This window comes from Echiichthys vipera (assembly GCF_963691815.1).
Source record: "Echiichthys vipera genome assembly, chromosome: 20".
NCBI lineage: Eukaryota > Metazoa > Chordata > Actinopteri > Perciformes > Trachinidae > Echiichthys > Echiichthys vipera.
Window position 1 is genome coordinate 3,782,454 of NC_139845.1, and position 20,685 is coordinate 3,803,138.

Sequence of the window (20,685 nt, forward strand, 5' to 3'; positions counted from 1 at the left end):
ACCAGAACTTCTGTCCCTTGAGCAAACGTAAAGTCAGCACATTTTTAGACAGGGATCCATAAAATCATGTTTTAACCATTTGTAGCATCATCTGTGGTGACTCGGCTGGAAACCAAAGGGTCGCCGGTTCGAGTCCCTGTGTGGACTGCCGAGGTGCTGTTAAGCAAGGCACCGGACCCTCAACTACTTATCAAATCAAGTCAACCTTTATTGATACGGTGCTTTTCATACAGAAAAGCGGCCGAAACGTGTTTCCTCAGGAGGGGGTCTGGAGTCTCCCTTAGAGAGAGGGGGAGAAGTTCAGCATCCGTGAGGAACTCGGAGTAGAGCCGCTGCTCCTTTGCGTTGACAAACAACCAGTCCAGTTGTTTTTGACTGAAATTGCTTTGAGGATAACGATGACCTGGACGAATGAGAACATTCACAGGCCACATGCACAAACAGGACTTATATGCATGCAATTAATGGAGAGATGTCAGAGCGAGGGGGCTGCAAATGTCTCTGTAGTGACAGCTAGTGTTCGTGTAGGTGTGAGTGTGTGTGTCAGCGTGGCTGTGTGTGTGTGTGTGAATGTGTGTATTAACGTATACAAATGTGTGTGTCTCTGTGCGTGACTGTGGGGGTGGGAGGGTTGGGTTCTCTCTTTCTGTACATCTCTGTGAGGCACTTTGCGAGACTTTTCTGTATGAAAAGCGGCGTATAAATAAAGGTTGATTTGATTAGTAGTTGAGGGTTAGGTGCCTTGCTTAACAGCACATCGGCAGTCCACACAGGGACTCGAACCGGCGACCCTTTTGGTTACACCACGGATGATGCTACAAATGGTTAAAACATTATTTTATGGATCCCTGTCTAAAAATGTGCTGACTTTACGTTTGCTCAAGAGACAGAAGTTCTGGTTAACTGCCCTTTTTAAAAAAATCCAAGACCGCTGCTCACAGAATAAGCTGAATAAATGCCAACAGGACCAAACAATGTCAGTATGTATTCAGTATGTAAAAGCTTTGAGTTGTTGTTGAATAAACAATTTATAGAAAAGATAGTCTTTAGTTATTTATTTTTCTTGAGTGACTGCCGTCTATTTTTGTGGATTCCATACTTAAAAACCTTTTTTGTTCTAATATATATAAAACATAACTGTTTAATTTACTAAAAGCACTACGCAAGTGTATTGTATAAGAAGAGGGTTAAGTCACTGATGTAAAGCTAAAAAAAGTATTTTTTATAGCCGGTTAGCTGGTCTGTAATTGACCAGGTGAGCAAGTGAAGTCAGTTTAGCGTTCACTGTGAGCCGTAACTGTCATGGCCGTTAACCAACGGGCGGTGAATACCAAACTAACTTCAGCCTGGTGACAGAGGCAGAGGCAGCGGCAACGGCACAGGTGAACACACACACACACACACACCGCTAACACCTAACGCTAACGTTAGCTAACGTGTGAATGATTGAGTCTCCTGTCTTCTACTTTTCTTAACTTGTTAAGACTCCGGAGAGGGATTTTCTTGTTTTAACGGCTTTACAAAATGGCGGCCTCATTGATTTAAAGTCGCCGTGACGTCAACTAACGGCCACAACAGACGCATCCTCGTGCGTAAATGCAGCTAGCTACCTAGCTAACGTTAGCAAGCTAATGCTAACGGTTGAACATTCATTAAAAGCTTTATTTTTATTTTTTTAAAGTAATAAATAATAAACCAACGGGGCGTTTTGAGCGGTACAAAATGAAAGTATTGCTTTTTCATAAAAAAATATATTTATTCTGAATTATATTTATTTTTTCTTTTGTTTTTTTAACAATCTTTATTTAAAAACTTCACATTTACAACAAACCAGACTTGTATTCAACATGAAATTGGCGAAAAAAGAAAAGAAATAAATCTGGGTATAAACATGCTTCTGTATAACAAACTATATATGTATATTTATATAAAATTATTCATTTTCTATGAAGAAATTTAAGGCTTGGAGAGTTGTATTCTGTAATTCGATGTGGAAAGTGATGAAGTAGGGGATATTTTTTATTACCTTACATCTGTGCAAATAAATTTTGCCATACAAAATCAACAAGTTAACAATAAATCCAGTATATGTATGTATCATGTTTAAAACATAGAATTACATTTCTCCATCAAATTCTCATGTTACAGTTCATTTTACCAAATACATACTGTGACATTCACGTCCAAAAGGTGTCAGAATGTAAACAATTATACATGTGTCAACGATTCTGGTTCATTTTTGCAAAAAGTTACGATAATTTAATGTACTTAATAACTTCCTAATATCTGGGAATTTGGAAAAATATAGATTTTTTAGGATGAATGTGTAAAATTTTGATATTAATTGATTGATACGTTCCTGTCTGTTATAGGGAAGGTTTCGTACTCTACGGGGGAATTGTTGTGTCTCTGTAAATCATAAATAAGTCATAGAGTGTGGTCTTTACCTACTCTGTAAAGTGTCCTGAGATAACTTTTGTTAGGATTTGGCACTGTAAATAAAACTGAATTGAATTGTAATGACCACACAGCCTGGCTGGTGGGATTTTAACAGTACAGCTTGGTACAGGTTCAAACATCAAATCAAATATTAAACATATCACACAGATATACATACAGACACATTACATAATACATAAGGTCCATGCTTATTCATATTCCTCACCTTTCACAGTTTAAAATGGGGGCGTTTTGAGGATTACATGTATGTTTGTATGTGGATACGTGTGTGTGTGTGTGTGTATGTATGTTTGTGTGTGTGTGTGTATGTATGTTTATGTGTGTGTGTATATACAGTATGTATATGTGTGTGTATGTATGTTTGTGTGTGTGTATATATGTATATGTGTGTGTGTATATATGTATGTGTGTGTGTATGTATGTATGTTTGTGTGTGTGTGTGTGTGTATGTATGTTTATATGGGTAGCTATATTGTACTCTGTGTCATCTCCAGTATGTGAGTGTATGTTATATATTATAATAATATAAAGAATAATATAAAATTTTATTAAGATAAATATCTTTGTAGTAGAATTATGCTTTGTTAGATACAGAACGAGGATAATTGAAGAATGACAAATGGAAGTTTTTTTATTATTGTTATTACTTTATAGATAGAAGGCAAAATATTTCAGTAATATTTATTTAAAAGGGTAAAAATAAACTTAAATACGTTTATAATTCTTCCCTTTTCCTTTTCGGATATGTAAACACAATTTATATTTGTCAGTTTACTTTGTTATACTTATATATTTATTTTTCTATATATTTATTTTTCTCTTCTTATTCTTTTTCTTTTCTTTATGACTGCACATTAATGTATGATCATTTTGTTTTTCCAAATATTCAAAATAAACTATATAAACTCAACTAAAAAACTAAAACTAAAATGAAAATTGCAGAGAGAATGAAACTGTGTTGTTTTGTTTTGGCGATTGTCCCGTAACGCCTCAGGACTTCAATTCAATTCAATTCAAAAAACTTTATTTGTCCCCGGGGGGCCATTCAGGGCACACAGAGCAGCAAATAACGTCAGTGCAACTATACAAAAACATTTTACCCTAACACTTGGACTTGGAGGGCGAAGTGTGCAGGGTGATGGGGATCAGAGACGATCTTACGGGCTCTGCGAAGTGTCCGTTTGCGGTAAAGCGATTCAAGGGATGGAAGGGGTGAACTGATCATTTTGGATGCTTTGTTGACGATGCGCTGTAATTTCTTCCAGGAAAGTGAGCGGAAGCTGCCGTACCAGACTGTGATGGATGAGGCGAGGATGCTTTCGATGTTGGCTGTGTAGAAGCGGAGCATGAGACGAGACCTTACCCTGGACTTCTTGAGCTGATGATGTGATGGTGTGCAGAGACGATCTTACGGGCTCTGCGAAGTGTTCGTTTGTGGTAAAGCGATTCAATGCATGGAAGCCGATCATTTTGGATGCTTTGTTGACGATGCGCTGTAATTTCTTCCAGGAAAGTGAGCGGAAGCTGCCGTACCAGACTGTGATGGATGAGGCGAGGATGCTTTCGATGTTGGCTGTGTAGAAGCGGAGCATGAGACAAGACCTTACCCTGGACTTCTTGAGCTGATGATGTGATGGTGTGCAGAGACGATCTTACGGGCTCTGCGAAGTGTCCGTTTGCGGTAAAGTGATTCAATGGATGGAAGCCGATCAGTTTGGATGCTCTGTTGACGATGCGCTGTAATTTCTTCCAGGAAAGTGAGCGGAAGCTGCCGTACCAGACTGTGATGGATGAGGCAAGGATGCTTTCGATGATGGCTGTTGAAGCGGAGCATGAGACAAGACCTTACCCTGAACTTCTTGAGCTGTCGGAGAGTGTAAAAGTCTTTGCTGGGACTTATTGTCGACGTGGTCTGCGTTTGTTGCTGATGTGGGTTCAAAGGAGTTTGAATGTGACAGTGATGGAGATGGAGTCCCCGTTAATGAGCACAGGAGTTTCAGGTGGATCGCTCGCGTCCTTGGTTTGATGGTGAGTTCTTTTGTTTTATATGTACTTCCTTAATCTTATTGGTGATACAGAATTGATACGGTAATAGCCTCGCCCTCTGCCAATCAGTTTTTTGTGGTAATAAAATAAAATAAATATTAGGAGAAGACCTCAGTGTGCTAATATACGGTCAAACACAGGAGTGAGTATTTGGTTTATACAAATAAATTTGATTACATTTGAGGAAATACAAGTTATATTTACATATTTCAATTCAATGCATATTTATCAATAGAATGATGTCAAAACATGCAGTGTGTTTGTAAGAGAGATAAAAACAATACATTTTCAACCTCATTGAACCTCAGGTGGATCAAAGGCGATGGTAGGTTTGAACTAGATGTGTCTCATATTGACAAAGATCAATATCCTGATATTTTGGGGGATTTTGCAGATAACAATTATTGATTCCCTCAAAAGTGTGTTTGTCAAAGCATAACGCCTGTTGTAAGAGCCGCATGTGTACAGAAGGTAGCATAAACTGTAAGTACAATGCAAAAACACTGAAATCACCAGTATTGAGATCAAGCAGTGCAAACACGTAAACCATTTTAAAGTGACTGATAGGACTTGTTTATAACATTTTGCACTAACAAACCATCGTGAGGGCATTTTAAACTGACTCAGGGTCTTTTTCAGCCTCTGTTATAGAGAAGGTTTTCGTTGCCACCGTACTCTACGGGGGAATTGTTGGGTCTGTGTAAATCATAGTTAAGTCATAGAGTGTGGTCTTTACCTACTCTGTAAAGTGTCCTGAGATAACTTTTGTTTTGGCACTGTAAATAAAATTGACTTGAATAATTTGTTTAAAAAAAAGGTCAGGAAATGTCATAGAACAGTGTTTCCAAGAATTAGCCCAAAAAAAGTCATAGTAGTATGTCAAAAAAGTCAAAATATGTCCAAAAAAATGCTTGAAACCGTCGTCATTATGTTGAAAAAAGTCAGGAAAAAACATAAGAAAACCAAAATATAAGCCAAAAAATAAGTCATTGCATAGTTTGTTGAAAAAAGTCAAAAAACATCGAAACATAATGTCCCAAAAATGCTTAAACCAGTCGTACAATAGCGTGTCCAAAACAGTCATAGCATAGTTTGTTGAAAAAGTCAAACTAAGTCAGGGTCGGACAAGGATTTAGTTTATAAATTGTCACCTGCATGTTTCATTTCATATCTAATTCCTCCTTCTTGTGTATGTCTTGTTAATATGCAGAGAAACACCTACAGAGCTCAGGCCCTGAACAACGTTGTTTGATGAATTCCACGAGATTTTGTTCGTCATCAGCGTTTATTGTGATTAAAGACAGGGACTGATGAAAAGCATATTCTGTAAGAGGTTTATTTTCTCCATATATTTTACAAATAGAAGCACAAATGTCCGCAGACTTTCGACGACACGAGTCTCTCTGAAGTACTTTGAAGAGCTGTATGTGATGGAAACGAACGATCTCGCCCGATTATCTGCAGAGAGGGAAAAGAAACACAGGTGAGAAGACGAAGCAGAGAGAGCTTTTTTTGACTTGGCTTGGGGACAGGGTGAAACTGGAAACACTAAAGGGAATCTAGACTATTATATTAAATATATACTTCTACATAAGACTCGTCAAACTAGCTCAGAATGGCTCCTAACATTACAGTCTACAGTGTTACCTCCTGTTAAAACAAGGCTCAGGTCCTGAGGTCAGCGGACGGTGAGGAGGAGCAGATAAAGTCAGAGGGGAGAATGTGAATGTGATGGCTTTTTTATTATTATTTAAAAAGACACGCATAGTTGAGAGAATCTTTTGGGGGAGAGGAACAAAAGGAAGTCGTGATGGAGGAACATAATGTAAAGAGGGAGAGTCGCTGAGGGCAAAGGACTTACAGAGCCGCAGCTCCAGAGATGATCTCGATGAGCTCCTTGGTGATGACGGCCTGTCGGGTACGGTTGAAGGTGAGGGTCAGCTTGTCAATCATCTCAGCTGAAGGGAAGGGAGAGAAGCGTTTAAGGTTTAAAACTACATCAAAAGGTGTGAAACGTGATGACCATAATGAGTTATACTCCATTAAAGGTGAAGTGAACTTAAATATATAGTGAATATAGGATTAAAACTGTTGTCTACAGATTGATAAACCAGTGAGAAGCTTGTTTTTACTACAGCTGGTTTAAGCATCATTACATAACTGATCAATATTACGTCGTACACTAGTCAATAGACAGGAAATAAAATCTCCAATCACGACGTCCAGCTAGAAAACTCCCGATTCACGCACAAACAATTCAACAGTGCTCAGCAAAAAGGCGACGGGGAGCATCTGGGTATACTCATCTCGTTTATCTAAAATGCATATTTCCCGCTTTCGTATCTCTTCAATAACCACCATCCAAAACTAGCAGCTTGTCCGACCGGTGGCGAGATGTAGCTGTTCGTAACGTTAGTTTCAAAGACGCCGGCAAAGCAGCAAAGAAATGTCAGACAGGTCGGGGCTAAGGCCGGGCGATTAATCCAATTTTATTTTATGATGCTCTGGTTTTGACCTGTGCATTCTCGGAAACCCACAGGCTATCCGTCCGACAACTATTTAACCTCGGGGTTCAACAGCTAATATTCGGACTTTCCGATTAGCAACGTGAGAAGCGAGAACGGAGTTGAGCGACGGCATCTCTATAACCCGATATCTGCAGCTGAAAACAAACAAACTCTAAAGTCAATCCATTTTTGTACTCTTGCGTGTAAATGTGAATATTGGTGTAATATTAATTCTCCTTAGCCGTTCAAACAGCTTAGTAAGAACATTGTCTCTTTCAGAATAAAAGTCTCACAGGCGTTCTTGCTGGCGCTGTCCATAGCGGTCATCCTGGCGCTCTGCTCAGCAGTGGTGGACTCTTTCATGGCCAGGTAGATGATGTTGACCAGAGCAAACTCCTGGTAGTTCCTCAGCACGTCAGCATCGATGTCATCGTAGACGCCCATGGTCTCTGTGGTAAGGGGGACACACAAGTTCAGTATCTCTCTGTGGAGGACACCTGAGGGTCTTTAAGACCTTTCACAACAACAACATTACCTGCGTTAGCAACTGTGTCTGTGGAAAACAAAGGCTTCTGGGCCGTCTTGTATGAGATAACAGACCTGCAACGGGGAAAAAAGAATGAATATAAACATACGTTTTAGAAAAAGTAAACAATACAAAGTTCAACGTATATCAACGTCATCAATTACGACGATTAAACACAGCCGCCCCATACAACGAGAAGTTTCTTACACGAATTCAAAACAAATAAGGTAAAGATTGAAAGTCTCGTACCTGAAACTGTTGAAGAAGACAGCACCCTGGTCATATTCATATCCGAGGTTGAGCAGCTCGCTGGCGACGATCGAAGCGTCGGTGAAGGTCGGGGGCTTGCGGCCGACTTCCTTACAGTTCATTATGATGTGCTGTCCATGAGTTCTGAGCAGGGACAGTGAAAAAATGACATTTTTTACTTAACATGAGTTATGATATGTCGTCCCATGTTGTGAATCAGGCTCTCAACCGTTTCATACACATGACCCCGTCTAAAATTAGGTTACAAAGATGTAACATTTACACATTTGACACTAATACAGAGAAACAGCTGCTCAAAAACCTGTTTTTCATCATTGCTCTGATTTCTATTCGTACTTGTTCAGCAGGCCTCTCAGCTTGTCTCCCACATTGATCACCATGACCTCCTTGCCAGCGCCGGTCAGGCTGGCGATCTCGCTCTTAATGGCCTTGGCCACGCCAGAGTGGATGGCACCGCAGAGTCCACGGTCGGAGGTCACGCCAACGATCAGGTGCTTGCCGCCCTTTTCCTCCGGCGCTTTGATTTCGGCCTTCTCGTACAGGGCTGGAGAGCGGCGCGGAGAGGAAACGGTGTCAAAAGATGTAAACAACATCAAGAGTAAAGATTCTTACCGCGTGAGAGATACATGGAGGTTAAGTGTACGTACCCAGAGCACCGGTGCCGTAGACTCTGGCTGGCTTCAGCTGCCTCTCAGCACGAGCGTACTTAGCAGCGGCCACCATCTTCATGGACTTGGTGATTTTCTGGATGTTCTTGATGGACTTCAACCTGATGGTGACTAAAGAAAAGACGTTTATCAACTGTAGCACCAACCTGTGACCTTATTATTACCACTGTAATAACACAACACAAAACTATTTAAGACCAATGCACGCAAGATAATAACTTATGAAAATGTCATAAGAGATTTAAAAGTTGTAGCAAAAGTGGTCAAACAGAGTGAACTAGATTTAGATTTTTAAATTAGATTTTAGAGTAAGATAAAAACAGATAAAAAAAGACAAAAATAAAAGTAATAACTAAATAAAGGTTAGACTAAAAATCAGACATTGGATTAAAAAGAAAATTATTTAATTATTTAGTAGCTATTATGAAATTAACTAAAGCTAGACAAACAAATAGTCCTTTAAAAAAACAAAAAAATTATGATTAAATAGCTATTATAATAATTATAATGTATAAAGAGAAGCTAGACTAAGAATCAGACAGTTGATTAAAAACAAAAAAATATAGATTTAATAACTATATTAGTTATAATAATAAAATAGTTAAATCAAAGCTAGACTAAGAATCAGGCAGTTGATTAAAAACAAAATATAGATTTAATAACTAATGATAAAATTGTAAAATCAAAGCTCGACTAAAACCTTAAGAAAAATACAAAATTAATAAAATACATTAAATAAAATTGAATAAGATTTAACATCAAATATGAATGAATGAAAGATGTTTAAAGAAAATCACAAAAATGTAAAAGTCTAATACCTGTGTAATCACTTTCAACCAAAACAGACAGTGATCCTGATGAAGTTAAGCTCTTTTTAACTGTAAACTTGTATCTTTCATGTAAAAAGGTGCAGTGGTTTTATAAAAACACTTTAAAAAACGTGTTGCAGCTTCTGTTGTGAACTTCAGATATTTGACCTTATCACCAGAACGCACCAGCTTCTGCTCTTCAGTGTTCAAATGTTGCATTTGTGTGAGTTTGTATAATCTGTGGGGTAAACTTTCATCTGTGCATGTTTCAGAGAGGAGATCACACAAGTACTTACTGTCCTTCAGGGTGGCCATGTTCCTGACCTGCCCACTGTGGACACAAATAGTGCATGTGAGCTTCAGCAGCCGCCTTCACATCTTTACAAACATCCAACAGCATTATTAAGAAAGTCCAAAAGTTAATATCAGCATCTTGTGTTTGCATCATAGACAAATCTGAGCTGACACTTGAAGAACATTCACTATGTTGCTAACTAGCTAGCGCTGCAAGCTAGCCTGCACAAATAAGCCTTGGCAGTTAGCCCCAATTAAAAGACTGTTAAGTGTCTTAAACAACGTAGTGCTGTACTAATTGAGTGTGTGAGATGTTAGTTAAGAGAGAAAGACATTTCACCAATGTCAGAAGACATGTTAGGTTAGCTTAGCATTCGCCGCTGTCATTCATTAGCTGCGGCCTCCACTTTAGCACGTCCTTGCTTCAATAACTGTGTGTTTTAACAGACTAGAAGTTGCACATTTACTCTGCTCACACTTCTAATAAAGAACAAACACAGAATATAACATGTAAGGCGGTGGTGAAGGTCAGGAGTCCTGAATTTACCATTGTGGGGAGAAAACCAACGCGCTGGTCCTGGCGAACATGATTACTCCTATGAAGGTCAGACACGCAGGACTGCGCATGCGCTGAGTAAAAGCAAAATGGACGGATGTTGCGTTTACGGACTACCGGAAATGTCGTAGAGGTGAGACCCACAGGTCTACAAAGAATAGTATAGAATAGAATGACTTTAATGATCCCAGACTGGGAAATTATTTTGTTACAGCAGATAAAACACTTTGTACACAACATACATAGAATCCAATATATACATCGTGTGTTTATACACTGCACAGTGTGCTATAAACAATAAACTATAATAATATATACAACAAAACAGGAGAGAGACCTGTTATTTGAATTTTTTAAAGTATTGTATTTTTATTTTATGTGTATAATTTATTATTTTATTTGTTATATGTAATATTCGTTATAATATTTAATGTCTTCTTTTAGTTTAGTCGTTACGCTAAATTCTGTTTATTCTATGTTTTTATGTGTATATTTATATATGTGTATCCGCTAATCACAAAATTAAACTTCCTTTTTACATACTTGGCAATAAAGTGGATTCTGATCCCGATTTAGCCACTTTTCATTCAGCAACACAAAACTCCGAGCTTATAACGAGTCCCTGAACGCATCTCTACTTATCGCGTGTTTTCAGCTTCTATCGCGAGGTTTATGACGCTAAACACGCGGAAACCGAGTGTTTACGTCGGTAGCGGATGTGTTTCACGGTTTGTCCCCGTTTCACTCGAGGTGTGAGCGGTTTAAACGTTATAAATAAATAAAACTCGGCTGGTTTATGCTTATTGTCGCGTGTCAGGATGGGGAAGGCGGATTTTCTGTCCCCAAAGGCGATAGCCAACAGAATAAAGTCCAAAGGGCTGCAGAAGTTGAGGTGGTATTGTCAGATGTGTCAGAAACAATGCAGAGATGAGGTGAGATGTACTCTTAAATCCGTCTGATTTAATGTATTTGTTGTTGTTGTTGTTTATGTAATGACTGAATTTGTTTTTTTGCAGAATGGCTTCAAATGTCACTGCATGTCCGAGTCCCACCAGAGGCAGCTGCTGCTGGCTTCAGAGGACCCCAACAAGTTCATGGACTACTTCTCTGAGTAAGTTCATGACTTAACCCTCCTGTTCCCTTCAAAATGTACTGACATCATTCATCCTCGGGGTCAATTTGACCCCAGCAAGATCCAGAAAATGAACAGAATCAAAGATGTTACTTAAGTTTTAAAGTCAGGTTCTCTATGTGTACTTGTTGACCACCTTAATAGCATTTTAAATTAAACATTAACACTGTTACTAATAACAGCAGCAGTGGGTCCCAGGTTTGGTTGAATGCTGTCGAAGATCCACTCTGTGAAAACCTTAACTTCTCCAATCCCAGCTGGGGCCTTTCTGTGTAGAGTTTGCATGTTCTCCCCGTGTCTGCTTGGGTTTTCTCCTTCCCGCTGTACCCCTCCTCACGCCCGATGTCAGCTGGGATCGGCTCCCTCGCAACCCTAAACCCTAATCCTAAACCCTAACCCTATTTTAAATAGGCCATAACTTTTGATAGGAACATCTTAGAGACTCCATCTTGGTACCAATGGAAAGCGCGTGGCCATAAATAGGGGGGTAGGCAAAGTCTTAACAAATGAGCATATAAGGAAAAAAAGATAGGCACACAATTGTTTAAGATCAAAGGGTTCCCGACGTCCGATCGCAACAAAACCAGCACGAGTGAACTCAGCACCCAGGAAATAGGGGGGGTAGCCAAAGTTTCAAGTCTCTAAACTAACCCTAACCCCAAAACCCTAACCCTAACCCTAAACCATAAACCCTAATCCTAATCGTTAACCCTAACCCTAACCCTAACCCTAGCCCTAGCCCTAGCCCTAAACCCTAATCTAATCCTAATCCTAAACCCTAACCCTAACCCTATTTTAAATAGGCCATAACATTTGATGGGAACGTCGTAGAGACTCCATCTCCATCAATAAGCAAACGTAAATCAAACCAAAAGAAAGCTAACATAAAACGAATCAGACAGTAACTAATTTGACGGGGCTATTTAATGTGAAAACCGCTCGCCGTAATTCTCATGTCTTTTCCTCCCAGTGAGTTCAGAAGCGACTTCGTGGAGCTGCTCCGGAGACGTTTCGGTGAGTCCTGATTTCACACGGATTAGAGTTCACAGCAGATGTTTTACTGGCAGCAAACTGATTCTGTTTGTTTGTTTGTCTGTTTGTTTGTTTGTTTGTTTACTATCTTCAGGGACCAAGAGAGTGCACAACAACATCGTCTACAACGAATACATCAGTGACAGAGAGCACGTCCACATGAACTCCACACAGTGGGAGACTCTCACCGACTTCACCAAGTGGCTGGGCAGAGAAGGTAATCTGATGACATTTGACTAAAGGTCAATCATGTAAATGTGTGTGTGTGTAACATTTTCTGTCTCTTTAAATAAGTAATTTAAATGATTTTGGTGTTGATTTAAAACCCAAAAAAGAAACGTGAGCTCAAATATTTGTGAAGATTCAATCTCAGCCGAAGCAGGTGCTGCTTAAAAGATTTGAAAGCGTGCGGTAATCGGGTTAAATGTCGCCGTCAGGTTTTTGCAAGGTGGACGAGACCCCTAAAGGCTGGTACGTCCAGTACATCGACCGCGACCCCGAGACCATCCGCCGCCAAGAGGAGCAGGCGAGGAAGAAGAAGCAGGAACTGGACGACGAGGAGAGGAGCGCCAGGTTCATCGAGGAGCAGGTCCGCAGGGGCCGCGACGGCAAGGAGGTCGAGGTGAGCAGCCGCGGACAGACACACGCACACACACACACGCACACACACCTTTTAACGGGGTTCGTACGGGTGCTTGAGATCCTTGAAAGTCCTTGAATTTTAAATGTTTTCAAGGTTTGAAAAGTGCTTGAATTTTGGATAAAAGGCTTGAAATTCTATCTGCAGTTATAATAATAATTAGATATAGAGTAGAAATAAATGAACATGTGAAATAACTGTTTTTCAGTATGTATTTGTAGAAATACATTATTTACCACAGCTGTGAGATGCTCGAAAAGCTCAAAAATGGACCTTGAAAGGGCTTGAATTTGACTTTTGAAAAGGTGTAGGAACCCTGTTTTCAATTCATCTCATCTCATCTTCAGCCTCTTATCCGGGGTCGGGTCTCGGGGGCAGCAGCTTTAGCAGGGGACCCCAAACTTCCCTTTCCCGGGCCACATTAACCAGCTCTAACTGGGGGATCCTGAGGCGTTCCCAGGCCAGTGTGGAGATCTAATCTCTCCACCTGGTCCTGGGTCTTCCCCGAGGCCTCCTCCCAGCTGGACGTGCCTGGAACACCTCCCTAGGGAGGCGCCCAGGGTTCATCCTTAGTAGATGATCCCGAACCACCTCAACTGGCTCCTCCTGAATTCAGCTTAATGAAAATAAATAAAAATCATGTCTTCTGTATTTTATTTTGAAGGAAACTCCAGTTTTCACGGAGCTGAAGCGTGAGAATGAAGAAGAAAAAGGTGTGTTTTTGTTCTTTTCTTGTTTGATCGCTCTCATTTCTCTGCTGCATTTCTTATCACACACCCTCACACGTCTTTCTTTTCCCCCTCACAGTCGCCTTTAACCTGGGCGCCTCCTCGTCCGTAGCCGGGACGTCCAAATCCAGGTACAGAGATCTTAGCGCGTTGCTAATTCTGCTGCTGAGTCATCAAAGCGAGTCTCATTAAAGTTGGTGTCTGTGTTTTCCTGTAGCTCCGCCCTCGGCGTCAGCGCCCTGAAAGCAGCGGCGGCAGCGTCGTCCAAGAGGAAAGACACCAGTTCAGACTCCAGAGGGGAGAAGAAGAAGAAGTCTGCTCTGGAGGAGATCATCGAGGTGAGAGGGGAGGATCTCCTCTTGTCTCCTTTGGGTGTTTTCAGTCACTGTTTATTCAAACTCGATGCTTTTTTGTGTGCAGATGGAGGAGAAGAAGAAGAAGCAGGAGCCGGTCAGAACGGATCATTGGCTGCAGCCCAACATCGTGGTCAAAGTCGTCACCAAGAGACTGGGAGAGAAGTACCACAAGAAGAAGGCCGTCATCACGGTAACCAGGCTCCGCAGGGGAGTGTGTGTGTGGGGCGACACAAGACCAGCGTAAATGAATAAATAAAAGAATAATAAATATATATAAATAAAAAACAATAAGGACATTAAAAGATGCAGAAATATAAAGACGGCTAATATATTTATAACATGAATGATTAACAAATAACCCTTTATAAATATGTAATAATATAAAGAGAAGTAAATAAAATAAGTAAATATAGATATTTGGAAATATAAAAAGGAATATATCAAATAAATACATAAAAAATGCAGAAACAGCAAATAAAATTATAACAAATGTATAATAAAAATGAATAAATATGTAATAATATAAAGAGAAGTAAATAAAATAAGTAAATATAGAAATATAAAGAAGAATAAATAAAAAAGTAATAATAAAGGAGATGAGAAAAAATAGAAATGTAAAAAATAAATGAAAATAACAAATGTGAAAATATAAAAACAAATATCAGAATACAAAATATTGTGTTTACATTTGTAAAAAAATGTTTAAATATATACATTTTTGCATAGAAATTATGCCTTTTATTTTTATATATATTCTCCCATTTTCCGTATTTGCTTTGCTTTTAAAATAAATGAACAAATGTGAAAAATTAAAATGCTTCTAAATATTATTTTTAAAAATCTTCTCACATATTTTTATTCTTTGACACATTTATTATTATTTAATGTCACTCATAACTCTGTAGCTAATAGCCGTGAATGGTTTTGTCGTAGGAGGTCCGAGACAGATACGGAGCCGTGGTGAAGATGATCGACTCCGGGGACAAACTGAAACTGGACCAGAACCACGTGGAGACGGTCATCCCTGCTCCGGGTAAACCCAGATTATTGAATATAAATATTAACGGTGGGAACATGTGGTTCCTCACAAGAGCGGCACTCTTCCTTCCATCCTCCTCAGCATGTTGTTGTCAAACTTCCTGCAGGTAAACGGGTTTTGATCCTGAACGGCCCGCACAGAGACACCGAGGCTCTGCTGGAGGGAATAGACGAGAAGAACTTCAGCGCGACGCTCACGCTCGAATCTGTGAGTATTTCAAGACGCTGTCCTTACCTTTCACAATAAAAGCCCTTAGACTGCGAGCACACCACGCCTCAGGTGTTGTAGCTGTAAAAGCTTTCGTTAGGTGTCGTTACTTTCTTTGCGTTACGTTTCATTAAAGCCTCGCGTTCTCTCTTTTGTCTTCAGGGTCAACAGAAGGGGAAGAGAGTGGACGTCGCCTATGAGGACTTCTCCAAACTGGCCTGAAGCGACAACAACAACCGCCCTCCTTCTAACGCAGGTGTCTCACACTGATCCGGTGAAGGGCCGCTGTGGCTGCAGGCAAGAACACGCCTGACTCGACTCATTCAACCAACTGAATCGCCTTCACGCAGGTGGATTTGTTGGATCAGGTGTGTTCTTGGATCAGTCTGAGACACCTGTTTAACCTCAGGGACTCTACTGTGTCAGAGTTACTTCCCCCTAGATTCACCTGTACATACACACACACACCCACACACACAGCCCGCAGAGAAACTCAGAAGAATGTGTTTAATTAGTTTTTTATTTTGTATTGATATTCAGGTTGATCTTAACTTTGCAGATGTACATTTTTTGTCCAAATAAATTCAGCAAAACGTCTGGTGTTCTTTGGGAAGTAATTATAAACTTTTGTGATTTTAAAATATAAAAAACAAATCAGGAAATGTACGTAGATGCACATAAACACCAGAGGATAATCAATCTTAGCAGCGCGTGTGAGTGCTCAGAGCGGCTGCAGGAAGCTGTGGAGAGCTGGGACGATGTAGTCGGTGTAGCGGCCGTCGATGAAGCCCTTCCCACTGTTGTGTATGAACCAGCAGTAGACGTTTGAGCCGCGCCTCTTATCGCGCCTGTAGTCCTTCTGCCAGCCCCTAGTACACACACACACACACACACACCAGTGTATGGTTTTAATAAGAAATGTGTTCAGAACTCTGTGTGTGTGAGAGTGACAGAGAGAGAGTGTGTGTGACAGAGAGAGAGAAAGTGTGTGTGAGAGAGAGAGTGTGGCAGAGAAAGATAGGTACACAATTGTTTAAGATCAAAGGGTTCCCGACGTCCGACCCCAACGAAACCAGCACGAGTGAACTCAGCACCCACGAAATAGGGGGGGTAGCCCAAGTTTCAAGTCTCTAAACTAACCCTAACCCCTAAACCCTAACCCTAACCCTAATCCTAACCCTAAACCCCAACCCTGACCCCAATCCTAGACCCTAACCCCAACCCTAACCCCAACCCTAAACCCTAACCCCAACCCTAATCCTAATCCTAACCCCAACCCTAACCCTAATCCCAAACCTTAACCCTATTTTAAATAGGCCATGACTTTTGATAGGAACATCGTAGAGACTCCATCTTAGTACCAATGGAAAGCGCGTGGCCATAAATAGTGGGGTAGGCAAAGTCTCAACAAATGAGCACCTAAGGAAAAAAAGATAGGCACACAATTGTTTAAGATCAAAGGGTTCCCGACGTCCGATCGCAATGAAACCAGCACGAGTGAACTCAGCACCCACGAAATAGGGGGGGTAGCCCAAGTTTCAAGTCTCTAAACTAACCCCTAAACCCTAACCCTAATCCTTAACCCTAACCCCAACCCTAACCCTAATCCTAAACCCTAACCCTAACCCCAACCCTAACCCTAATCCTAAACCCTAACCCCAACCCTAACCCCAACCCTAACCCTAATCCCAAACCTTAACCCTAACCCCAACCCTAACCCCAACCCTAATCCCTAACCCTAATCCCAACCCTAATCCTAAACCCTAATCCTAAACCCCAACCCTAATCCTAAACCCTAACCCCAACCCTAATCCCTAACCCTAATCCCAACCCTAATCCTAAACCCTAACCCTAATCCTAACCCCAACCCTAACCCTAACCCTAATCCCAAACCTTAACCCTATTTTAAATAGGCCATAACTTTTGATAGGAACATCGTAGAGACTCCATCTTGGTACCAATGGAAAGCGCGTGGCCATAATTAGGGGGTAGGCAAAGTCTCAACAAATGAGCACCTAAGGAAAAAAAGATAGGCACACAATTGTTTAAGATCAAAGGGTTTCCGACGTCCGATCGCAACAAAACCAGCATGAGTGAACTCAGCACCCAGGAAATAGGGGGGGTAGCCCAAGTTTCAAGTCTCTAAACTAACCCTAACCCCTAAACCCTAATCCCAACCCCAACCCTAATCCTAAACCCTAACCCTAATCCTAAACCCTAACCCCAACCCTAACCCCAACCCTAACCCTAATCCTAAACCCTAACCCCAACCCTAATCCTAAGCCCTAACCCCAACCCCAACCCTAACCCTAACCCCAACCCTAACCCTAACCCTAACCCCAACCCTAATCCCAAACCTTAACCCTAACCCCAACCCTAACCCCAACCCTAATCCCTAACCCTAATCCCAACCCTAATCCTAAACCCCAACCCTAACCCTAATCCTAAACCCTAACCCTAACCCTAAACCCCAACCCTAATCCTAAACCCTAACCCCAACCCCAACCCTAACCCTAACCCTAATCCTAAACCCTAATCCCAACCCTAACCCTAAACCCTAATCCTAAACCCCAACCCTAACCCCAACCCTAATCCTAAACCCCAACCCCAACCCTAACCCCAACCCTAACCCTAATCCCTAACCCTAATCCTAAACCCTAACCCTAATCCTAAACCCCAACCCTAACCCTAATCCTAAACCCTAACCCCAACCCCAACCCTAACCCTAACCCCAACCCTAACCCTAACCCTAATCCCAAACCTTAACCCTATTTTAAATAGGCCATAACTTTTGATAGGAACATCGCAGAGACTCCATCTTGGTACCAATGGAAAGCGCGTGGCCATAAATAGGGGGGTAGGCAAAGTCTCAACAAATGAGCACCTAAGGAAAAAAAGATAGGCACACAATTGTTTAAGATCAAAGGGTTCCCGACGTCCGATCGCAACGAAACCAGCACGAGTGAACTCAGCACCCAGGAAATAGGGGGGTAGCCCAAGTTTCAAGTCTCTAAACTAACCCTAACCCCTAAACCCTAATCCCAACCCCAACCCTAATCCTAAACCCTAACCCCAAACCCTAACCCTAATCCTAAACCCTAACCCTAATCCCAAACCGTAACCCTAACCCCAACCCTAACCCTAATCCCAAACCTTAACCCTATTTTAAATAGGCCATAACTTTTGATAGGAACCTCGTAGAGACTCCATCCTGGTACCGATGGATTGAATGAATGGATGAAGATTCACCTGTACATACACACACACACACACACACACACAGCCCGCAGAGAAACTCAGAAGAATGTGTTTAATTAGTTTTTTATTTTGTATTGATATTCAGGTCGATCTTAACTTTGCAGATGTACATTTTTTGTCCTAATAAATTCAGCAAAACTTCTGGTGTTCTTTGGGAAGTAATTATAAACTTTTGTGATTTTAAAATATAAAAAACAAATCAGGAAATGTACGAGATGCACATAAACACCAGAGGAAAATCAATCTTAGCAGCGCGTGTGAGTGCTCAGAGCGGCTGCAGGAAGCTGTGGAGAGCTGGGACGATGTAGTCGGTGTAGCGGCCGTCGATGAAGCCCTTCCCACTGTTGTGTATGAACCAGCAGTAGACGTTTGAGCCGCGCCTCTTATCGCGCCTGTAGTCCTTCTGCCAGCCCCTAATACACACACACACACACACACCAGTGTATGGTTTTAATAAGAAACGTGTTCAGAACTCTGTGTGTGTGAGAGTGACAGAGAGAGAGTGTGTGTGACAGAGAGAGAGAAAGTGTGTGTGAGAGAGAGAGTGTGTGACAGAGAGAGAGAAAGTGTGGCAGAGAAAGATAGGCACACAATTGTTTAAGATCAAAGGGTTCCCGACGTCCGACCGCAACGAAACCAGCACGAGTGAACTCAGCACCCACGAAATAGGGGGGGTAGCCCAAGTTTCAAGTCTCTAAACTAACCCTAACCCTAATCCTAAACCCCAACCCTGACCCTAATCCTAGACCCTAACCCTAATCCTAAACCCCAACCCTAACCCTAATCCCAAACCTTAACCCTATTTTAAATAGGCCATAACTTTTGATAGGAACATCGTAGAGACTCCATCTTGGTACCAATGGAAAGCGCGTGGCCATAAATAGGGGGGTAGGCAAAGTCTCAACAAATGAGCACCTAAGGAAAAAAAGATAGGCACACAATTGTTTAAGATCAAACGGTTCCTGACGTCCGATCGCAACGAACCCAGCACGAGTGGGCTCAGAGACCACAAAATAGGGGGGGTAGCCCAAGTTTCAAGTCTCTAAACTAACCCTAACCCCTAAACCCTAACCCTAATCCTAAACCCTAACCCTAAACCCTAACCCCAACCCTAACCCCAACCCTAACCCCAACCCTAATCCTAAACCCTAACCCTAAACCCTAACCCCAACCCTAACCCCAACCCTAACTCTAATCCCAAACCTTAACCCTAACCCCAACCCCAACCCTAACCCCAACCCTAACCCCAACCCTAATCCCTAACCCTAATCCTAACCCTAACCCCAACCCTAATCCTAAACCCTAACCCTAATCCCAAACCTTAACCTATTTTAAATAGGCCATAACTTTTGATAGGAACATCGTAGAGACTCCATCTTGGTACCAATGGAAAGTGCGTGGCCATAATTAGGGGGGTAGGCAAAGTCTCAACAAATGAGCACCTAAGGAAAAAAAGATAGGCACACAATTGTTTAAGATCAAAGGGTTCCTGACGTCCGATCGCAACGAAACCAGCACGAGTGAACTCAGCACCCACGAAATAGGGGGGGTAGCCCAAGTTTCAAGTCTCTAAACTAACCCTAACCCCTAAACCCTAACCCTAATCCTAAACCCTAACCCTAAACCCTAACCCCAACCCTAATCCTAAACCCTAACCCCAACCCTAACCCTAACCCCAACCCTAACCCTAATCCCAAACCTTAACCCTAACCCCAACCCTAATCCCTAACCCTAATCCCAACCCTAATCCTAAACCCTAACCCTAATCCTAAACCCCAACCCTAACCCCAACCCTAACCCTAATCCTAAACCCTAACCCCAACCCTAACCCTAACCCGAACCCTAATCCTAAACCCTAACCCTAACCCCAACCCCAACCCTAACCCTAACCCTAACCCTAATCTCAAACCTTAACCCTATTTTAAATAGGCCATAACTTTTGATAGGAACATCGTAGAGACTCCATCTTGGTACCAATGGAAAGCTCGTGGCCATAAATAGGGGGGTAGGCAAAGTCTCAACAAATGAGCACCTAAGGAAAAAAAAATAGGCACACAATTGTTTAAGATCAAAGGGTTCCCGACGTCCGATCGCAACGAAACCAGCACGAGTGAACTCAGCACCCAGGAAATAGGGGGGGGGGGTAGCCCAAGTTTC

The 20,685-nt window shown here is 41.5% G+C and overlaps 2 protein-coding genes across 3 annotated transcripts; one reads left to right on the top strand and one right to left on the bottom strand.

Annotated features, from left to right (window-relative positions):
• Nucleotides 1-5,823: 5,823 nt before the first annotated feature.
• On the bottom strand, nucleotides 5,824-10,207 carry atp5f1c (ATP synthase F1 subunit gamma; the record flags this gene model as incomplete). Of its 2 annotated transcripts, XM_083934951.1 has the most annotated exons (9): nucleotides 5,824-5,964; nucleotides 6,368-6,464; nucleotides 7,307-7,462; nucleotides 7,549-7,613; nucleotides 7,789-7,932; nucleotides 8,146-8,353; nucleotides 8,457-8,588; nucleotides 9,583-9,617; nucleotides 10,128-10,198. In XM_083934951.1, 9 exons carry the CDS (start codon nucleotides 10,166-10,168, stop codon nucleotides 5,961-5,963), a joined length of 882 nt encoding a protein of 293 aa, XP_083791077.1. The 2 variants fall into 2 exon arrangements, with proteins under 2 accessions (XP_083791077.1, XP_083791076.1); XM_083934950.1 differs by lacking the exon at nucleotides 5,824-5,964 and having other exon boundaries at nucleotides 6,364-6,464; nucleotides 10,128-10,207.
• Nucleotides 10,208-10,855: 648 nt separating this feature from the next.
• On the top strand, nucleotides 10,856-15,613 carry kin (Kin17 DNA and RNA binding protein). The gene is made up of 12 exons (XM_083934917.1): nucleotides 10,856-11,068; nucleotides 11,153-11,247; nucleotides 12,239-12,282; nucleotides 12,395-12,517; nucleotides 12,738-12,922; nucleotides 13,605-13,653; nucleotides 13,748-13,799; nucleotides 13,886-14,006; nucleotides 14,089-14,214; nucleotides 14,958-15,057; nucleotides 15,170-15,270; nucleotides 15,433-15,613. The coding sequence occupies exons 1-12, from the start codon at nucleotides 10,955-10,957 to the stop codon at nucleotides 15,490-15,492; spliced, it is 1,170 nt and encodes a 389-aa protein (XP_083791043.1). The 5' UTR covers nucleotides 10,856-10,954; the 3' UTR covers nucleotides 15,493-15,613.
• Nucleotides 15,614-20,685: the final 5,072 nt, after the last annotated feature.